The 19,217-nt window shown below is 36.5% G+C and overlaps 1 protein-coding gene across 1 annotated transcript in view; it reads left to right on the forward strand.

Moving 5' to 3' along the window:
- MYO1D (myosin ID) overlaps positions 1-17,551 on the forward strand; it is a 127,951-nt gene extending 110,400 nt beyond the window's left edge. The window contains exon 22 of the mRNA XM_032237709.1: positions 16,986-17,551. Coding sequence (XP_032093600.1) covers positions 16,986-17,142 — 157 coding nt within the window. The 3' untranslated portion in view covers positions 17,143-17,551. The remainder of the gene's footprint in view (positions 1-16,985) is intronic.
- The last annotated feature ends 1,666 nt before the right edge of the window (positions 17,552-19,217 follow it).

Consider the following 19,217-nt stretch of genomic DNA (forward strand, 5'->3'; position numbering starts at 1 on the left):
GGAATACAGAGCTGCTGGATAACAAATGCTTGACTGCCCCCCCCCCCAAAAAAAGCAATAGCATGGAATGTAAGGCTGAATCATCCTTAAGCCAGTGAAGATCAAGCTGCCAAACTGCTGGCAATCGGCAGAAGTAGCCGGCAATCCTGCATTCTAACCACTGCACCACCACTGCTCTCTTTTCATGTGTGGGAAAATCCCTTTGCATCTCCTGCTAGACTTAGTAACTGTGAAGATCATAGTATATGTATTAAAAACCATAATATGGAAAAATACAATAACAAAAATTCAAAGGCCCATTCGTGGGCTTTTTTATTGACAGCTCAGAAGTATCTATAACAAAGCAATACGTAGGAAAATTTGTTGCAGTAATAGTAACTAGGAGATCCTTCCTCAGTCTCTCCTCTTCGTTGGAGATATTCTAATCTAATTATTCAAAGTAGGTTCTAGGTGGTGAATCTGCTAAACAGAATTAGCAAAATGTGATATATACAGACATAAACTTGCAGGAAGGAAGCATTTGACTAAGGTGTTCAGTATTTGAGTTTTGTATGGGTCTGTTAACAGTTATATTACAGGTATTTTTTTCAAATAACTTGATTTTTTTTAAAAATTATAAACATTTAAAATTTTTATTCTATAAAAATTCTGATTAGCTTCTAAACAAAATTAGTAGTAAACTTGCAGTCTGGCAACAATATATCCCAGTCCAATTTCACCAAATTAGAAGATATTGATTCTCGAACCATGATATTCCATTCACTCAATTTTTATAAATATTGAAGACGTTATTTCAAATTTTTAAAATACTCTTTTCCAAACCTCATTTGTGATTCCTCTCCTCACCTGCAAACTTTAATTCATCTGCAGTGGCAGAAGATTCAAATTAGGCTGGCAAAGCACAATTGAAACATCTGGATATGTTGATATGGATAGTTTTACAACATCTCCTTCTCTGTCATTAACTTACCTTTTTCAATAGAATAAACACTGCTGTTCTTCAAAGTGCAACCCAGTATTGTGTCGGAAGAGAGAGAGAGAGAGAGAGAGAGAGAGAGAGAGAGAAGGGTTCCACCACAAAACCGCGGTAGACAAAAGCGCGCTCGACGAAAGCGCGTATGTGATGTCATCACAGCGCGACGAAAACATCGCGCTGTGATCGATAAATGTAAAAATAAAGCGAAAACCTTACCCTAACCCCCCCAAACCTAACCCTAAACCTAACCCTTAACCTAAACCTAAACCTAACCCTTAATCTAACGCTAAACCTAACGCTAACCCTTAACCTAACGCTAAACGTAACCCTAACGCTCTAAACCTAACCCTAACCCTTAACCTAAACCTAAACCTAACCCTTACCTTTATGTGAATCGGCTTGCTTTAATTTTATTTTTATTTCAATTTTTAATTTTTTTCGTCGCGCTGTGATGACGTCAAATGCGCGCTTTCAGCGAGCGCACTTTTGTGGACCGCGGTTTTGACGAGAGAATAACCTTACCAACTATGACGCTAACAGATTAACGCAGCAGAAAGACAGTATAGAATACAGAATAATAGCTTGGAAGGGATATCAGAGGTCTTCTACTCCAACCTCTTGCTTAAGCAGAAGATCCTTTACCTTTTTAGGCAAATGACTCTCCATCTCTTCTTGAAAACTTCCAGAATTAGATGCAGTATTCCACATGTGATCTCACCAGTGCATATCTCCATTTTGTTGATTCATTTGCAGTTGAATGTTGTTTCCAATGTTCTGGAGATGTTGGGATAGTAGAATTAAGTTCTATTAAAATCTTCTCCAGTCTGACCCAACATTATTAAGGGGAAAAAAGAGGAAGTGCTTCAGAGAAAAGTAAAAGATGACAGTTCACTCCATTCTTTTTTTTTTTTTTTAAGTTACCGGTATATGCAAAACAAACACTCTGAAGTAAACATCTTTTTGAAATATTTTGCAAATATTTTTTTCTAGTTTCTGTTATGGTCTAGTAATTAATGCACTAGGCTAGAAAACCACTAGTCCAGTCCTAGCTACTAAATCAGCTGTATTATACTTTGGCCAATCACTCTCAGTCCAAGCAGGCAATGAGTGGCATACCACTTCTGAATCTTGCCAAGAAAACTGCAGAGATTTATTCAGGAAGTTGACAAACTGACTTGAAGGCATACTTACACATTCTTTTGTTCAGCACTGTTGCTTGAAAATGCTTTACTTCCAGCAAGAAATATAAAGGAAATATAACTGATAGTTTAGCTGATTCATCATAGAATAATATTATAATATAATATTAATAATTCATTATAGGCACACCAGTGTGCTATATGTAGATAAATTCTTAGAAGATGTGAAATTTGGACAGGTTCATTGTGTTGAATTCTGCTTCAGTCTCTTTGAGTTGAATATGCTACTAAGTCACAGAACTATGGTGCTTATAAAGTAGGACAGCTCTTCCCCCCATTACTTTGTTGCAATGATTATTGCTACAAAGAAGAATATGTACATTACAGGAAGTTACATGTTTTTGTTCTGTTATTTTTACTTTGCAAAATATGGTTTTGTGGATTGCTGTTCAGATAACACATTGCAACTTGCAGTACAGTGGAATCTCTGGTCACAACCATAATTCGTTCCATAACTTTGGTCGCAATCCAATTTGGTCATGACCTGAACCTAATTTTGGAAATTTGATGCTTACAAAAAAATAGAGCGGAAGGGGAAATCAACTGCGTGTGTGTGTGTGCGCGTGTGTGTACGCAGACAGACAGACTGACAGACACACACATATATTTGTGCGTGTGTATACACAGATTGACAGACATGAGGGGCGAAATAAAACATCAGTTAGTTTTCTTTGTTTGGGAAACTGCAAAACTTCTGTAAATATAAATAGTTTTATATGGTAAAGCTTTTTCAGTTTGTGGTCTAAGTATTTGAACCAAGGTAGCTTGAGGTAGGGCTGCAGTATCATAGTTCACTCCTATATTAAAGGATATAACTTTTATCTTTATTTATTCTTGAACTGGTTTATTGTCATAGTCTTGTGATAGTTTATAATGTTCTTGTGCCATATCTAAACTTTTTCTGCTAATTATAATAAGTTCTATTATCTTGCTACATGAGGAATTCACACATCTGCATGCTGAACTTGTCATGGTTTATAATAGGAAGACTATGAGATCTAGTTCAGCAGGGTGAAGGCAATGACAAACTATTGCTGAAAAACCTACCAAGAAAACCAGGCAATCACCAGAAATCAAAGGTGCAAAAGCAAACAAACAAAAGATAATATGAAGAAATACTGAACAGACAGCGAAATTCTCTTGTTTGTACTTTAGACATAGAATCCTAAATACAGTGTAAAATTAAAATAAAGGACATTTGAATGTTTGCCTTGCATGTAGATATTCCCCAATCTTGTAGTTAGCCATCATAGGGAATATATTAAACCATGCCAGATGGATAAAACAAACAATTTTATCTTTTTTCTTTTTTTCACCCAAGTGTTTTATCATTTGGCTGGTGCTTAATAAATAAACCACCAAGTAATATCAATCTCAGAAAGAGAAGAGAACAATATCATACTGTATTTTTCAGCTGTTCTGCCTGAGTTGGACAACAGCAGATGTCTATTATCTCAACCTTCTTTGAGGTATTTTAAATGCAATACAACAACTGGCTTCTCCACCCCATCTTGGGGGCCATTCCAGCTGGGAAATTAAGTATTTATTCTGATGGAATGGTATGTCTAAATTGGGAAATGGCTATCTCATTGGAATCTGTAGAAAAATCCTTATAAAACGGATCTGCTGCTTTCGTGGGAGGAGCTGTTTAAGGGTGGGGGGAATGTCTTTTGCTCCATCCAGAACTCTCTTTTTTTTCTTCTGTTTATAAAGACAACAATATTCCCAGATTTAATCAAAGTTTCCCTGTCACTCCACAATGGATTGAATATGTTCTGTTTAAAACAGCCTTAAAAATATAATGTTGAACCTACCTAGGTTCAAAAAAATTATTCTTTTCTTATACCTGCTTTTAAAATATTAAAGTTATGTGTTTTCTTAATGTTCTTGAAATATATGGTTTTATTTCTACTATTTATGAATTAAATATTTTATTAGAAGCTACAGATTATTATAGTCAAAATTTGCACCTAGGAATTCACCGTGACCCGTCAAAACCGCGGTCCACAAAAGCGCGCTCGACGAAAGCGCGTACGTGACGTCATCACAGCGCGATGAAAAAAATTAAAAATTGAAATAAAAATAAAATTAAAGCAAGCCGATTCACATAAAGGTAAGGGTTAGGTTTAGGGTTAGGGTTAGGGTTAGGTTAAGGGTTAGGGTTAGGTTTAGAGCGTTAGGGTTACATTTAGCGTTAGGTTAAGGGTTAGCGTTAGGTTTAGCGTTAGGTTAAGGGTTAGGGTTAGGGTTAGGTTAAGGGTTAGGGTTAGGGTTAGGTTTGGGGGGATTAGGGTAAGGTTTTCGCTTTAATTTTACATTTATCTATCACAGCGCGATGTTTTCGTCGCGCTGTGATGACGTCATGTACGCGCTTTCGTCGAGCGCGCTTTTGTCTACCGCGGTTTTGTGGTGGAACCGGAATTCACTGTAGATCTTTGGATTGGTTACAGAAACCTTCTAGTATCACTTAGTCATAATGGTCTCAATTCCTCTGTTGCTGGTCCCCTTGTTAGTATTTTAACCTCCTATGCTTACTCACAGAACAAACAGACTACCTAAAAGGAATGTTTCTCTCTCAATGATTGTAAATATTATTATTTGTTTTCAATTTTATTTAGTTTCAGTGGTGGGTGAAAGTTATGTTCCATTGATATCATGGGACCAGTAATGGTTAAGTCCAGATCTAATGTATTATGTAATGCATTCACTGTAAGTTGTTCAGGGACTGAGCTACAAGTCTGGTCAAATTTCACCTCATCAATAAACTTGCTGGATGATTTCAAAAAAATATCAATCTCTCGGACTCAAAGTTGTGATCCTTTAATTGGCCTAATTCAAATAATATTTCCTTTAAATGAAATGAAATCCAAGGTGACTGCCATATTGTAAACTAATGATAGTTACATAATATATATAACTGTAGGCAACATATTATTTTTATGCAATTTTTATTTCCATTTATTTGTTAGCCATTTATAGACTACAATTGGGATCAAAATTTCAGTCATAAGACATTGCAGTTGTAAGTCAAGGCATCATGTCACCAGACTCCATATTTTGACCATATTTATGGTGTTTGTTAAACAAACCACACAGTAGTTAAGTGAATCCACTCTCCTGAATCGGGTGTGCGGGGTGTTTGTTGGTGACTGGGAAAACAGATCACAAATTGCAATCATATAAGAACAGTGAAAACATCAATGGTGAATGCAAGCTGGTTAGCAGGTAAACAAACTGTGATCATATAATTATGGGGGTGACGTTTTGTGATGGCTAAAAGTGTTTTATGGCCTATAATGCACTTTTTCTGAGACCACCATAATTCCAGAGCATTGTAAAACTAATGGTCATAAGTCAAGGACTACCTATACTTAGCACAAATCAGTGTTTGAATTCAAATCAAATCAGAGATTGATTTTCATCATTCCTCCATTTCTGCTGCCCTGGAGTTCTGCCTCTAAGATTACATCAAATTTGTATTCAGACAAATGGTCAAATTTGTATTCAGACAAATGGTGGGACAAACCCTAAAACTAATAATTTGAGAGTTCTTCTGGAATCAACCATTATTTTACATTGTTCTAGTAGTTCCAGGGTGATTTTTTTTCATAGCTTAGGTAAGTAGATCAGCTGTAGACATTTTTGAAAAAGACATTTCTAACCATCACCATAAATTATTTTTGCCATGCAGGACATTGTGTTAGGTCTTCCTCCAAAAGGTGTGGGGGAGGTGTGGAATGAGCTGGTGTCAAGAATATAATATCTGCTCTATAATTCTGGTTGATTGTTGAGATAATTGGTGAAATTCTGTCCTATATCTTTATATGGAGGGCTAGGCTTTCCTTAATTATAACTATCAAAAACTGTTCCATTCTGTTCTCTGGAGACTTGGTATCTTATCACAGTCTAGAAGTTAATTTGCATGTTAATACTGAAGTGGATTTCACTTATTGTTTATATTACCAGCTAGTTATATACAATTGAGCATACGTTCTAAAATTTGATCAGAAGGAAAAAGAAAGAGATGAGTATTCACAAACTGATAGCATATCAATACTAGTAATTGAGTTTAACATGACAAAAGTCAAAAGAATTGAGTGTGTTTCTTTGTTAAACATTTATACCCTGCTTTTCTATTTCAAGTTACATTATACTCGAGCATAATGGACTGTGTGACATGCATTCTAATGTGGTAACTGATTAAAAAACAATACAGGTAGTCCTCAACTTAAGACCGCAATTGACCAGAAAATTTATGTTGCTAAGCAAGACAGGTTTTAGTGTGTTTGCTCCATTTTATGACTTTTCCTGCAACAGGTGTTAAGTGAATTACTGCAGTTGTTAGGTTAGTAGCACAGTTGTTAAGTGAATCCGGCTTCCTCGTTGTCTTTGCTTGTCATAGGTTTGCAAAAGGTGACTGATCACATGACTGCAGGACAGTGCAACTGTCATAAATACATGCCAGTTGTCAAGTGCTGACATTTTGTCACGTAACTATGGGAATATTGCAACAAGTTATACATGAAAAACAGACATACAACGTTTTTTCAGTTCTGTTATTATTTCGAATGGTCATTAAATGAATGGTTGTAAATTGAGGATTACCTGTACTACAGCATTACGGTAACATAAATTATGAAATATTATCCTGAAGAATGATCATACCAAAATACCTAAATCATCACTTACTTCAAGGAAGATTTGCTTTTTAAAGTGTAAACTATCCGAAGTTATTTGGAGACATGCAGCTTCTAAAGATAAATAAATAAATACATATTGTTAAAGCTGTTAATGCCCCTAAAGCTTAAATTGGGGGATGTGATTAAAACAGACTGCCTCTAAAGCATGCACACAATTAGTAGCTCTCGCAAGTTTAGATTTGAAAGCCTTTTAAGGAAGGCCGAACCTGGAACAACCCACCTCTGAAGCTAAGCCAGTACAAAAATCTTCACCATCCAGGATATCTTTTAATGAAGAAGTTTTCCTTACCTTAGAATAGATAATAATCTGTTGTAGTTTTAGAATAAGCCAGCATTTATTCTTAACAATTAAAATTCTGTCTACAGGATATACTAGAACAGTGTTTCTCAACCTTGGCTACTTGAAGATGTCTGGACTTCAACTCCCAGAATTCCCCAGCCAGCATTCGCTGGCTGGGGAATTCTGGGAGTTGAAGTCCAGACATCTTCAAGTAGCCAAGGTTGAGAAACACTGTACTAGAATACTGGACTATGTGGATTTTTCTTCTTCATTCTAAAACCACTAATTTCTAAATTAAAAGTTCTCATTGGGCAAATTTGAAAATGCAATCCCTAAATGAGGTCACTTACCTTAAGAGAGATAATCTTTGATGGCAATAAGTTGCCCTTTTCACAAGCTTATACCTATTCACAGGGGAGTCCCAGCATGGCAGCTGAAGCAAAAAGGACAAGTTTTATTTCACAGATGGTGGTTTGGAATTTGACATTTGCTAAAAGTGCATTTGGAGTCACACTTCTTCATTCCAAAACTTTTGGCTAAAGATTATATGATCTTTTGAAAGAGGTTAGGCAAATTTGGGAAATGGTACTTTAGTTGGACTCTAAAATCTTTATGGCAGCATATCAGCTAGCTTCGGTTGTAGAATTTATCAAAAGCAAGTAGGCCAAAGCCATCTGTTCCTGCTACACTCCCCAACATTAAGATCATTTCCACGTAGCCTAAAATAGGTATCCTAGAAAATAGTTAATATATGTATATACAAATATGTATATCAATAGCTATATGGACAGGCCCAATAAATTTGAGTGCTGAGATCCATGACACCCTTTAGCCCAGTTTCTTACTTATAAAAGCAGAGCATTTTTATCCACTTCGTCTCCTTTCCCACGTACAAACCAGACTCACTTGTGGGCTTCAAAGCAAAATTAACTACTCAGCAGAAATTACATTGCAAAAGTGTACTGAAAACTGTGGAAAGCATTCATGATAATAAACTAGTGATAATGTACATGTAGCACATTGTCTCTCAAATCAACAATAAAACTCCATAGTAGTGCATTGTTTGGTTTATTTCCTTGAAGCATGGGCTACAGTTTATTATTTCTTCCCAGCTCCTTTCACATATTATTTTTGATGTTTTGCATTATTTTTCCCTCAGGATGGGAAAATTATCTGGTGAGTGTATTGAGAAAAAATCTTATTTGCTCCCAGCTGAGTAGTCATAGTAGTCACAATGGGAAGGTGTAGCCAGCTACTTCCAAGTGTGCCCTTTCTGACAGGTATTGTACACTCCCAAAAAAGTGGAGTTGAATCATGTTTATTCTTCCCATCACAAAAATATGGAAGAAAACCTCAATAGCAAATTTCAAATAGACTATGATACAGAATTTGTTTAACATGACAGTTATTTCTACAGCAAAAGACAGTTTTAATTATTCCTCTAGAAATTATTTTATTTTACTTAACTTCAAGATTATAGTGTTCCGAGTATGAGTTGTCCTTTTTGTTTAATATTGTTTATCTAGGTTTGCTTTCTCCCTGCAAATAACATGAAGTAACAGAATATAGATTGCCTTTTCCATACTGCTTTTTCCTTTGACACTCTGTGATTCTGGGAGAATGCTTCTTCATATTTCATGTCTCCTTGATGTTAGATTTTTCATCAGCTTAAGAGTTCCTAGTGCTTGATGTGCTTCCTTTTCTGAATTCATTTGTGTAGCTTTTTTTACATCCTAGTACTCTGTCTCTTGGATGTTGGCTCTTGATTAATCTCACTGGGGAGCGTGAAAACTAGAATGTTCGCAACTTGTAAAGAATTCAAATGAAATAAGAGGTCAGAAGAAATAAGGACAGATTAATATTTATGTAGCGGGTTAAAAATCTCAGTGTTTGCTAGGGGTAATCAGAGTGATTTTGTGGCAGATTTGAAGGGCCTCAACTTGAAGAAAGTTGCTTTAGAACACTTCTGTAGATTAGTGAATACATCCATCCCCATATAGTAAGTGATAGTGGTAAGAGATCAAAACCTAGTGAAGTTCATTTCATTGGCAAGGTTGGAATTGGACTTCATTGCTTATGATTCAATCTTTTAGCTGCAGTTGTATAAATCTTGATCCAACATTTATTGCTAACATTGAGCTTTTTTTCATTTTTGAGTGAATCAGGCAAGCCAAATATTAAGTCACACATAGCACCAGATTGTGCTTTGCAAGGATGGAAGAATTTCTGTTCGGGGAAGAAACTTTTCTATTTTTGCATTGCTCTTACTATATGAGTTTAGGATTGAGGTTCAAAGTGGAGAGGCTGGTAAAGATGGAAGGCCAGGCTCTGTTCCACAAGAATAATAGTTGGCTGCTGCTAGCCTAGATAAAAGAAAAGCAATCTTGATGAAAGCAGAGAGTAGAGTGAACAAAAAAAAAATGAAATGTATCCAGATGTAGTTTTTTAAACATGCTGGTTAAAACAAGTATGCAGCTGGACAAACATGACTGCTAGATCTATCAGGCAGGTGCTTCATTTTCATAACTGATATGATAGAGCTTTCAATGGGAAACTTCTGGAGTTCAACAGGTAGGCTGATTCATAACCATCAATACACTTAGTTCACCTAGCAACAAGGACTCTGTGTGCAGTGCAGGAGAATAAAGCAGAAAACCCTCTAGTGCTTCTATTAATAACTACCTCTTGCTTCGCTGTTTCCTGTTGTATATCCTGTTCGGTAAGCAGGTGTGGATGCTCCAGGATTTGAAATATACAGATATGTATATGCACAATTTTATGGATAAACAAGTTAGTTGGAATGCTGTCAGATAGTAAAAATGCATATTTTATAATAAATCTGTGATTCTGACTGTAAACAGGCATCTGCTGAAAAGGTAGCAAACATATCTTCTAGCTTCCTTTCCTACAAGCCTAATAAGAACATGTATGTTGTTTTCATCTTCTGGTTGGCTGGCAATGATGATGTATCAGATTGAATGCTAAAATCAAGGTTACTATAGTGACTGAGACTGAAAGCTGTAGTGTTTAAAAGGGTTTTTTTCTCTCTCTCCAACCTTCACCAACAGTTTCTCAGCCTTACTTTCTTCCTTCACATGTCTTTCCTTTTTCTCTCCCTGTTTCATTAGAGCTGTGTGGGTGACCTTTTTTCAGTTATAACTATATCTTGTCAGGGTTCTTCCATTTTAATCTGGATTATTCAAGACTAATTATACTCATGATAATGCCATAGTACACTGAACTAAACACTAGCCAACCACATCTTAATTAGCTTGTTTTACAATGCCAATCTATATATTAAGATTATCTTTCCAAGTGGTGTCATATGTGTGCAGATTGTAATACAAGCATCCCCTGTACAGTTACATAGCAATTCAGGATTCCTTCAGGATGGACCCAGAGATTCCAGGAACTAAAGTTAGATTTCAAAGCAAACACTACAATTCTCTAAACTGTGGACAATCAGAAGCTGGTTTTAATTTATGATGGCCAACCCTCTCGGACATTTGGGAATTTTTCCTTATCTTTCCCTTTCATCATGAGTCCCACCAATGGTGCTGCTAGGTTTTTTAAAACACAGGGAATTGGAAAATGGCTCTGGCTGTTTTGTATCATTTTCATGTCCTTCATTTTGACTCCTATCTTTCCTCACATAATATTCCAATGCCAAAACACTTGTAGTTAAATAATGCTTTAATGGAAAGGATAATATTTATTAATTATTGCTACTCACAAACCAGGCAAATTGCTGGGGGGAATATTCCAGTTTCAAATAAAAGTGTTTTTTTTAATTGTTTTTATGTAAGTCTTATCAAAGTCTATAATACAATTTAAATGAGACAAATCTACTATGTGCTACTCTATTACAGTCAATGGGATTTATGTACATATAAGACACCCACAACAAATGTACTTGTTTATTTTAGATGCCACACAGTTCTTGAGAGCTTACAGACAAAGCACAAAATAACAACCACAACAATTAACACATTTACATTTTTTTTGTAGTTGAGAACAAGCAGATCTTCTTGGATAGGTAGGTGGGGGGTGTCTGTCTATCTATCTATCAATCAATGTATCAATGTATCAATGTATCATTGCAGGTGGCAAACTCAAAGAAAACTCCTGCAGGTCATTTTAACCATGAAATCAGAAACGTATGGGGAAAAGGCATTTCTTCATATTGTTTGGTCATACACCACTTATGACTTTATAGGTCATGACCAACAGTTTGAAGCATCCCCCAAACCATTTGCAAACTATTGTAGATGTGCAGCAGTAGAATGGGCATGTTGAAAATGGTCAATCCTCAAAGGAAGCTCCATGTTGTGATACTGCAGTATTGCAAGCAGAAGATTACCAGTGCAGGTTATGTGATGGTTAAAGACATAGGGAATTTAAAGCTTACAAGTTGGGAGCAGTAAGCATCCCCAAATTATCAGCCTGCTTCTTATAATGGTATCTTATTTCCAGGTAGAGCAGATTGGCCTGTTATAACAGATATTATGAAACAAGTGTAGTGTAATTCAAATCTCCAGAATTAGAATTGATTTCTCTAGTAACAAAGAGACATCCGATTGGGAAGTTGTACCAGAAAAAGCCAGTTTAGATGTCTTACCTTTCCCTCCCATCATGAGAGCATACAGTACTCCCAGTCATCTGCATTGCTTGTTGCTATAATTTCAGTGTGTCAAGAGGCAAAAGCAAATTCCCGGTTATAGAATTGGTAATGTGTATTCTTGAAGATAATTAGTGAAAATATAAATCATAATCTTTTAAAGGTATGGCTGGGGGTAATGGAAACAATAGTTCAATTGAAAAGCACTACATCAGGGAAGACTATCATAAAAAGAATATGTACTTGCTCTGTCTAGGCTTGAATTTCATTTCTGAAACATCCATTTCCATCATCAAGAATGAAGCAATGTTTCAAAAGTCAGATGTTGTTGAAAGACCTTTGCGGTTATGCTTATTGTTGCTACAGTTCTTTTCCTTTTTTGCAAATTGTGACCTTGCCTCAGAAATATATACATGGATATAACAGATTTAACATATATTTTTAAATTGGAAGGAGCAAGTGCATAAAGTAGAAAAGCAAATGCTTATTTTTCATCCTTACTTCAAGGATAATAAAGTAACTTTCACCTTTCACTTTGTTTTCGTAAACAGGGGAACAAGTTGACCCGAGATGGAGCAATAGTGGTAGACAGAAAGCTAACTTCTCTTTATGCACATTGGATGATTCACTTCTGAACTCTTGCAAGCCAAGCGGTTACTAATTTGTTTATGGACAAGTGTCTGTCTGCAAATGAATCTGCAAAATTGTTTGCAGTTTTTTGAGAGGACAAAGTGCTCTGTTATCTTGACCTCACTGCCAGTGATTTACATTATATTGTCTCTCTAAGCACCAGTGATCTGTTGTGACCTTAAGGTGCATTTATTGCATCTAAGTCTGCTAATGCCCTGCAAAAATAGCAGATTAAGCAGGGATTTTTGATGCAGCTTAGTGTGGTGTAACTAAAGAAATATTAAACACGGACAAGGAATGACATTGCTGTTTTACGTTGTGTCTTCCTCCATTTTCAGTTTTCTGCCAGTGGCCTGGGAATTTGAGGGTTATGTACAGTATCTTAGCTGTTCCTAACACTGCACTCTTCCCAACAAAGAACTCTAATATTGTTCCTGGGATCTCTTGGAGCCACTCTTCCAGTTTAGGAGTCACAGTCTCAACCTACTCCACTGGAACCACTTTGGCTTTATGAGCCATGATGGAGTACTGGTTAGAATGCAGTACTGCAGGTTACTTCGACTGACTGCAAGCTACCAGCAGTTTGGCAGTTCGATTCTCACCACCTCAAGGTTGACTCAGCCTCCCATCCTTCCGAAGTTGATAAAATGGGGACCCAGATTATTGGTGGCAATATGATAACTCTGTAAAGCATTTAGAATGGGCTGTAAAGCACTATAAAACGGTATATAAGTCTAAATGCTATTGCTATTTTTAGTTTTCATATCTTCACCAGTTCCTCCTTCAGGCTCTGGTACTTCTGCTTTTTATACTCCTTTCTAATGTTGCTGTCACTTGGCATATCTATCACCACAATCAGATATTTAATATTAAGAGCAAAATGCAATTTAGTCAGAAAAGGGCCTATGGAATTTAATGAATCTTTCTACCTAGGATTTTGAACAGGAGTAAAATAAAAATAAGTACCAGATATACTAGGAAAAGAATTAAAGCATGAAGGAAATAAATTATAATTTTGGTGAAAAGCAGAAGAGTAACACTAGTAATATAGGTCTGATTTGCAAAAGTAAAAAAAAAATGAAAACTTTTTTAAAAATTATGCCTTATAAGATTTATTCTCATTTTTCTTTTATTACTACATATATTCAAAAAACAATTAAGTAGAAGTAGAAAAAAAGAGGCTGTAAAGAAATTAGAGCCAGTTTAGAGTAACGACTAAGGGACCAGACTAAAAACTGGGAGAGTTACTTTAGGTATAAAGCCAGCTGGGTGATCTTGGACCAGTCACTCCTCTAGGAAGGAGGCAAAGGATCTCCTGAACATCTGGACATTCTGGACTTCTGAACATCTTGCCAAGAAAACTGCAGGGAGAGTTTTCTATACCTAGAAAAGTGATTTACAAATGGCATAAAATGAAATAGAGCCAGTGTATGTTTAGCGACCACCACTGGGACTGGCAATTTGATTGTTAAGTGAAACAGCAATTATGCCTGTGATCTTTGCTTCACAGACCTTCAAAGGCTGTAAATTTGAGGATTGTTCTTAAGTTACTTTAATCAATGTTGTAACTGAAAACATCTAAATGAGGTAGTCGCTAAAGGAGGATCACTTATAATATATATTACAGCATAAAGATGATTGTGCATTGATTTAAGACCATTGTCAAAATAAAATCAATAATCAGTATTAGCCAAGATCACCAACATGCTACTAGCAATTAATAGGACTTTCAGTCTTATCTGACAAAACCTGTCCTTATCACAAATCAGGCAAAATCTAGTATTTTAAAATCTTATGATCGGATAAGCTTTTGGACGTGGTTCAAGTCCATGGCAGTATTAAAGTACATAAATTATTTTCAGGTTCAATTAAATTCAGTGTCAGATTTTTTTAAAAAAAATACAAAATTGATTGTTTTTACATTGATACATATTCTCCTAGTTTAGTTCACTATTAAGAAGGAATTATGTGTAATTCTCAGAAACAAAGAAACTATCCTAGCAGCTGTTGTCATGGATAGCATCAGTTCTGTATATTTTGTAGGAAGGCATTTTTGAACATTATTTATCTATTTTGGTAATTAACATGAAGGTGAATTACTAATTTTAAAAAATGAAGAACTGGAATGTATCAATTTTCTCTAAGTGTAATCCTTTTTTTCAAGAAATTATAAAAGAGCTTTTAAAAATTATTGATATTTAATCAACTGATCGATTGTCTTTTCTTTGAAGGAGACTTTACCCAGAGTATTTAAGTAATCAGATGTAAATTGTGGTACCAGCAACTAAGCTAAGCAGTGATTAAGTGGGAAATAATTTAACATTTCTGCTGGAAAAAGGCAAGACTGCAATACTCAGTTTCACACCTTTGGCTTTTGCTGACGTTCTTTTGTTAGCATTCTCTTGCCATTTTGAATGCTTGAATGCCTATTTCCTGCCTTGAATACATCAAAAGCAATGCAATCTTGCTGACAGACTATGACAAGGAACTATGGGCATAATAAGCAAACAGATTGTAATCACTCTCCAATTTCTCCAATCTAAGAGATGTAGAGAGAGAAAAAAGGCAAGTGATTTCTATAGGCAATCTCTCTTTGCCTTTCCCTCTGCCAGTATAATCACATTGCTTTCAATGTGTAGAACAGCAAACATATTCTCTTGAAATCCCTTCCTCTCCACTCTCTCTGCTCTGCAAAGGGGAAAGGGTCAAGCAAAGGAATCATTGTGTTCAGAAATCACTTGATTGTTTAACTCCTCCCCCTGGCAAATATTTCAAGGGAATCTTTCTCAATCCCAGGCCGCCATTGCAAAGGTATTGCTTTTGATATGTAGCAACCAGCAAATAGCTTATTCTTTTGCTCTCAGTTAACAATGTCAATTGGGACCATGACATCTTGTGAATATGCCACTTAGCAATAGCAGTTTCAGTACTACTTCTTGTTGTTGTTAAATGAATCTTACTATGTGAAGCGTGACATCATTTACTTGCCATTTGTGACCTTCTGCTGTCTCCTATATTGAATTTTCTTGTTGGAAGCAAGCATTTAAGGTCACAAATGATGATCACATGACCACAAGATACTGTGATGTTGTAATTGCAAGCCAGTTGCCAAGCACCCAGAGCACAATCAAGTGACCCTGGGGATGCTGCAAAAGCAGGGAACTTCAACAATATCACATGTACCACTCATCCAACACATTGAACAAAATTTGAACAGCTGCTGAGTGAGTGATCATTAAGTGAAGACCACCTGCAATTGAATTTTGAGAGCATGTGATGAGTTCTCATCATATGTCTACCACTGGCATTTTCCCCCATGCCCTCAAAAGCTACACAATGGAAACAGCCAATCACTGAACAGTTATTTTGATTAAATTAATTCCTACCACTGAATTTCACCCTTCTTTCAAAGTGGATTTTCACATTTCAGCTTCTCTTAGTCATTTTGTCTGGATACATGAATTATTTTTGAAAAAGTACCTAACATTTTAACTTTCAAGATTTTCCTGGAAGTTAGTGCTTTGCTTAGCAATTTGGCAGGGCCCCATTTTTTATTAATTAAAAATTCTAAATGAATTCAAGTCATATTAGGCCAAAGATTGGTAGACCCTTTGATAACTAGTGGCTGCTTGGTCCTGGATTAGATAGTGCACAATTTTAGGATAATCACGTGAGCAGAAGAAAATGTACAATGAGGAAAACATATTTCCTCACTAATGACATGCACAAAATGGCTGATACCTGTGTGTAACTTCTACAGTACCATGCAACACAATTCTGAATATTTTTTAAAAAGTGGCTCCTGCTCACTCATAATTGCATTGCAGTAATGGATTTGTATGCAACCTCAGACTTCATAAAACTGAGGGTGGGGGATATTGTAATTATGGTTATTGGAGGTGATGATACATGAAGAGCCTTGTTCCTACTGTTTCTGTATGGGTTTTCTCCCTATAGTTTTTCTGATCTCAAACCAAAGAATGCTTAAACTACCATGAGCCAACAACATAAGATGCCAGACCTTATCATGAGTGACTAAATTAATACTTCCTTTTCTTCATTTGCCTAATCTGCTGTAATCTCTCCCTGTTAGTCATGGCCTCCTAAATGTTATGAGATGCGTCTCAGGCTGAAGATAGTTGATATTTAACAGTGATGTTTTCTATAATTATGAAATTGCACATGGCATCCTTTGCAAACTTCCCAAGCAGAATTCTTTGTCTCCTTTCTCCCTCTACAATATATTCTTTAATCCAGAGTTCCACCTTTTGGCTTTGCAGACTGGCATTGGGGGGAGGGAGGGGAGGGATGGTTCCATGTGAGTGGTGAACAAGTGCACATGCGCAGTGCCATTTGCACGAGGAGCGGGTTGCTGAGCCACCATTTGTGCAAATGGAGTGTTCATGCCCCCTACTGCTCACAGAAGAGGGGACGCATGCACATGTTCGCCCATTTCACAATCTGGTTCCGAACGGTTCAAGGCCTGGAAGTGAGTCACAGACTGACAGTTGGGGCCTCTCTTTTAACCATCTTCCCTCAAGAATTAATCCTTTTTATTTCATTGTTCTCTTTTTACCTACAGTGAAAACCGTCGCCTGCAAGTAAACATCACCAACCCTGTCCAGTGCAGCATGCATGGGCGAAAATGCAGCATCTCAGTGAAAACCAAAATCAACCAATCAGAGCCAAACTTCATCAAGGATCGGACAGGTTTCATCCTCTGGGTACCTGAGAATTAATTTTACTCTGTCACTAAGCATCCTTCCATAATCTACTGATGCCTTCAATCTTAGTGCCTTGAGTCTTATGGAGGAAGGGATATGAAAGTATTGATCTGTGACACATCTAGACATTGTCAATGAATTGAAAATTTGAGATGCTTCCTCCATTAAGCCAACTATGATTTTAAATTATTATGTACCAAAGTGGCTTTTATTAATGAATTCTCCAGATATATAAAATTATTGTAGAGCTAATAGTTGTGACTGAAATGGAAGGAACCAAAAAAATATGAGAATAAACAGAAGGACCCACTTTTCTATAAGAGAGTGATAAGAGGCTTCATCCCTTCAGTTCTTCCCTCCCTCCCTCCCTCCACCTCTCTCCACCTCCCTCCCTCCCTCCACCTCCCCAACTCACTTCATAGGTTGTGGGGAAATAGGAGAAGGGTTGGGATATGTTCACTGCTTTATTTGTAAAAATAATAAAGACGGAATACAAATAAAAAACATGGGTTCCCTTACCCCCCTTTCCTTTCAATATTCAGCTTGGCTCAGATTCTCCTTAATGATTGATTGTAAGATTCTACTCCTATTGCAAGCATTGGAGTCCAAAGCCTGGGCCAATATATAATGTGCTTTCTTTGAGCAGCTGGCATTATTCTGGCCAGCTTAGACTTGTAGTTGCCTTTTGCTGCTTGTACAGCCCTCTGCTGAGGTGTAGCTATAGCCGTGTTAACAGGGCTTTGTTTCTTCTTGTGCCAAAAAAACATATTTTATTTTACATTGATGGAAAGAACTTTAAAACAAGGGAGGAGATTGCTATTTTGAACCATTTTAAGATAAATAATTATAAACCTGACACTGCTGGACAGGTCAGGACTTAAATAATTATAACTGCACACAGCCTAAGAATAAAGCAGTGATGGTAGAGTTTATTGCTTCAGTATGCCTGCTTTTGTTTTCACTGTGTGAAGGCAGCACTTACCATTTATGTGAGCTGGGGCACAAAATGGCAAACAAATGTTGCTTAATTAGCTAGCTAGAAGAAGTCCTGCTTGTTTCTGAGTCATTCTTAAATATGGCTCATTTCTTAAGTAGGATTATCTGCCTCTGCCCAAGATGAGTTGCTCTTCTTTTCAAATTAGCTTTTCAATGAAAAGGATTGCTATCTTTGCCCCTTTCCTTTCCCTTTCTTTTCCCATTGATTAGTCCAATCTTCTAGTATCTCCAAGTGCTCTTAAAAAGGTTTCTTCAACCAAGTGCCTTCCAGGTAGAGAATCTCATTCTAAACCCTCAGATTCTAGGCCAGAAATCATCTGGCTGTAATTTAGGCAAAATGAAATGCAATGCAGATGGAATTTACAAGCAGAAGGAGTTGCCCTGGAAGATCAATGTAAATGTAGAAATCTCTTCATGTGTTCTCTTCTTCGTTTCCCCAAATGCCAGCACATCCATGATGAAAAGCAAGTGGTAGAGCCTAATCCTTCATTTCAACTAAAAAGCAAGCTAGCTTTTGATTAGTCCAGCTACCTAGACTGAGCATTTACAGTCCTATCTCTATTGCCAATAGAAAAATGGATTGCCTCAGATCCCTGGTGCCTTCAAACGTTTACTTTCAAAGCAGCCAAATTAGCCTCAGAAGTTTTAAAATTAGGACTTTTATTTAATATCCCAAAATAAAGGCTGGATTTTAATGATGACCAAATTATGAAAATTGTATGAAAGATGAAATATTTTCATACCAAGATATAAATCTATTAAGTTGATTATATGTGTTATGAAGTATTTTGATTTAAATGAACAGTATTTCTTACTTTCTTGATTTGTGTGTATGGTTGTATGTGAGGCAGATACATTATTCTGTTTGATTTAACAAAGGTAGTTTCTGCTATCAAAACAGGAAGAGGAAATTCCTCCTCCTCACTGTGCTTTGCAGAGCACCCAGTCAGTAGGGGAGTATTGAGAACTGGACAAGGTGCTCCAGAGAGAAGAAATTTTGAGTGTATGAGCTGCTCATATGATGCTGGATTCTACCTTACATGTGTATTTCTGGGTTTTATCTATAAAATAACTATTTCTAAATTGTGTGCCTG

Source organism: Thamnophis elegans, chromosome Z, assembly GCF_009769535.1.
Source record: "Thamnophis elegans isolate rThaEle1 chromosome Z, rThaEle1.pri, whole genome shotgun sequence".
Lineage (NCBI taxonomy): Eukaryota > Metazoa > Chordata > Lepidosauria > Squamata > Colubridae > Thamnophis > Thamnophis elegans.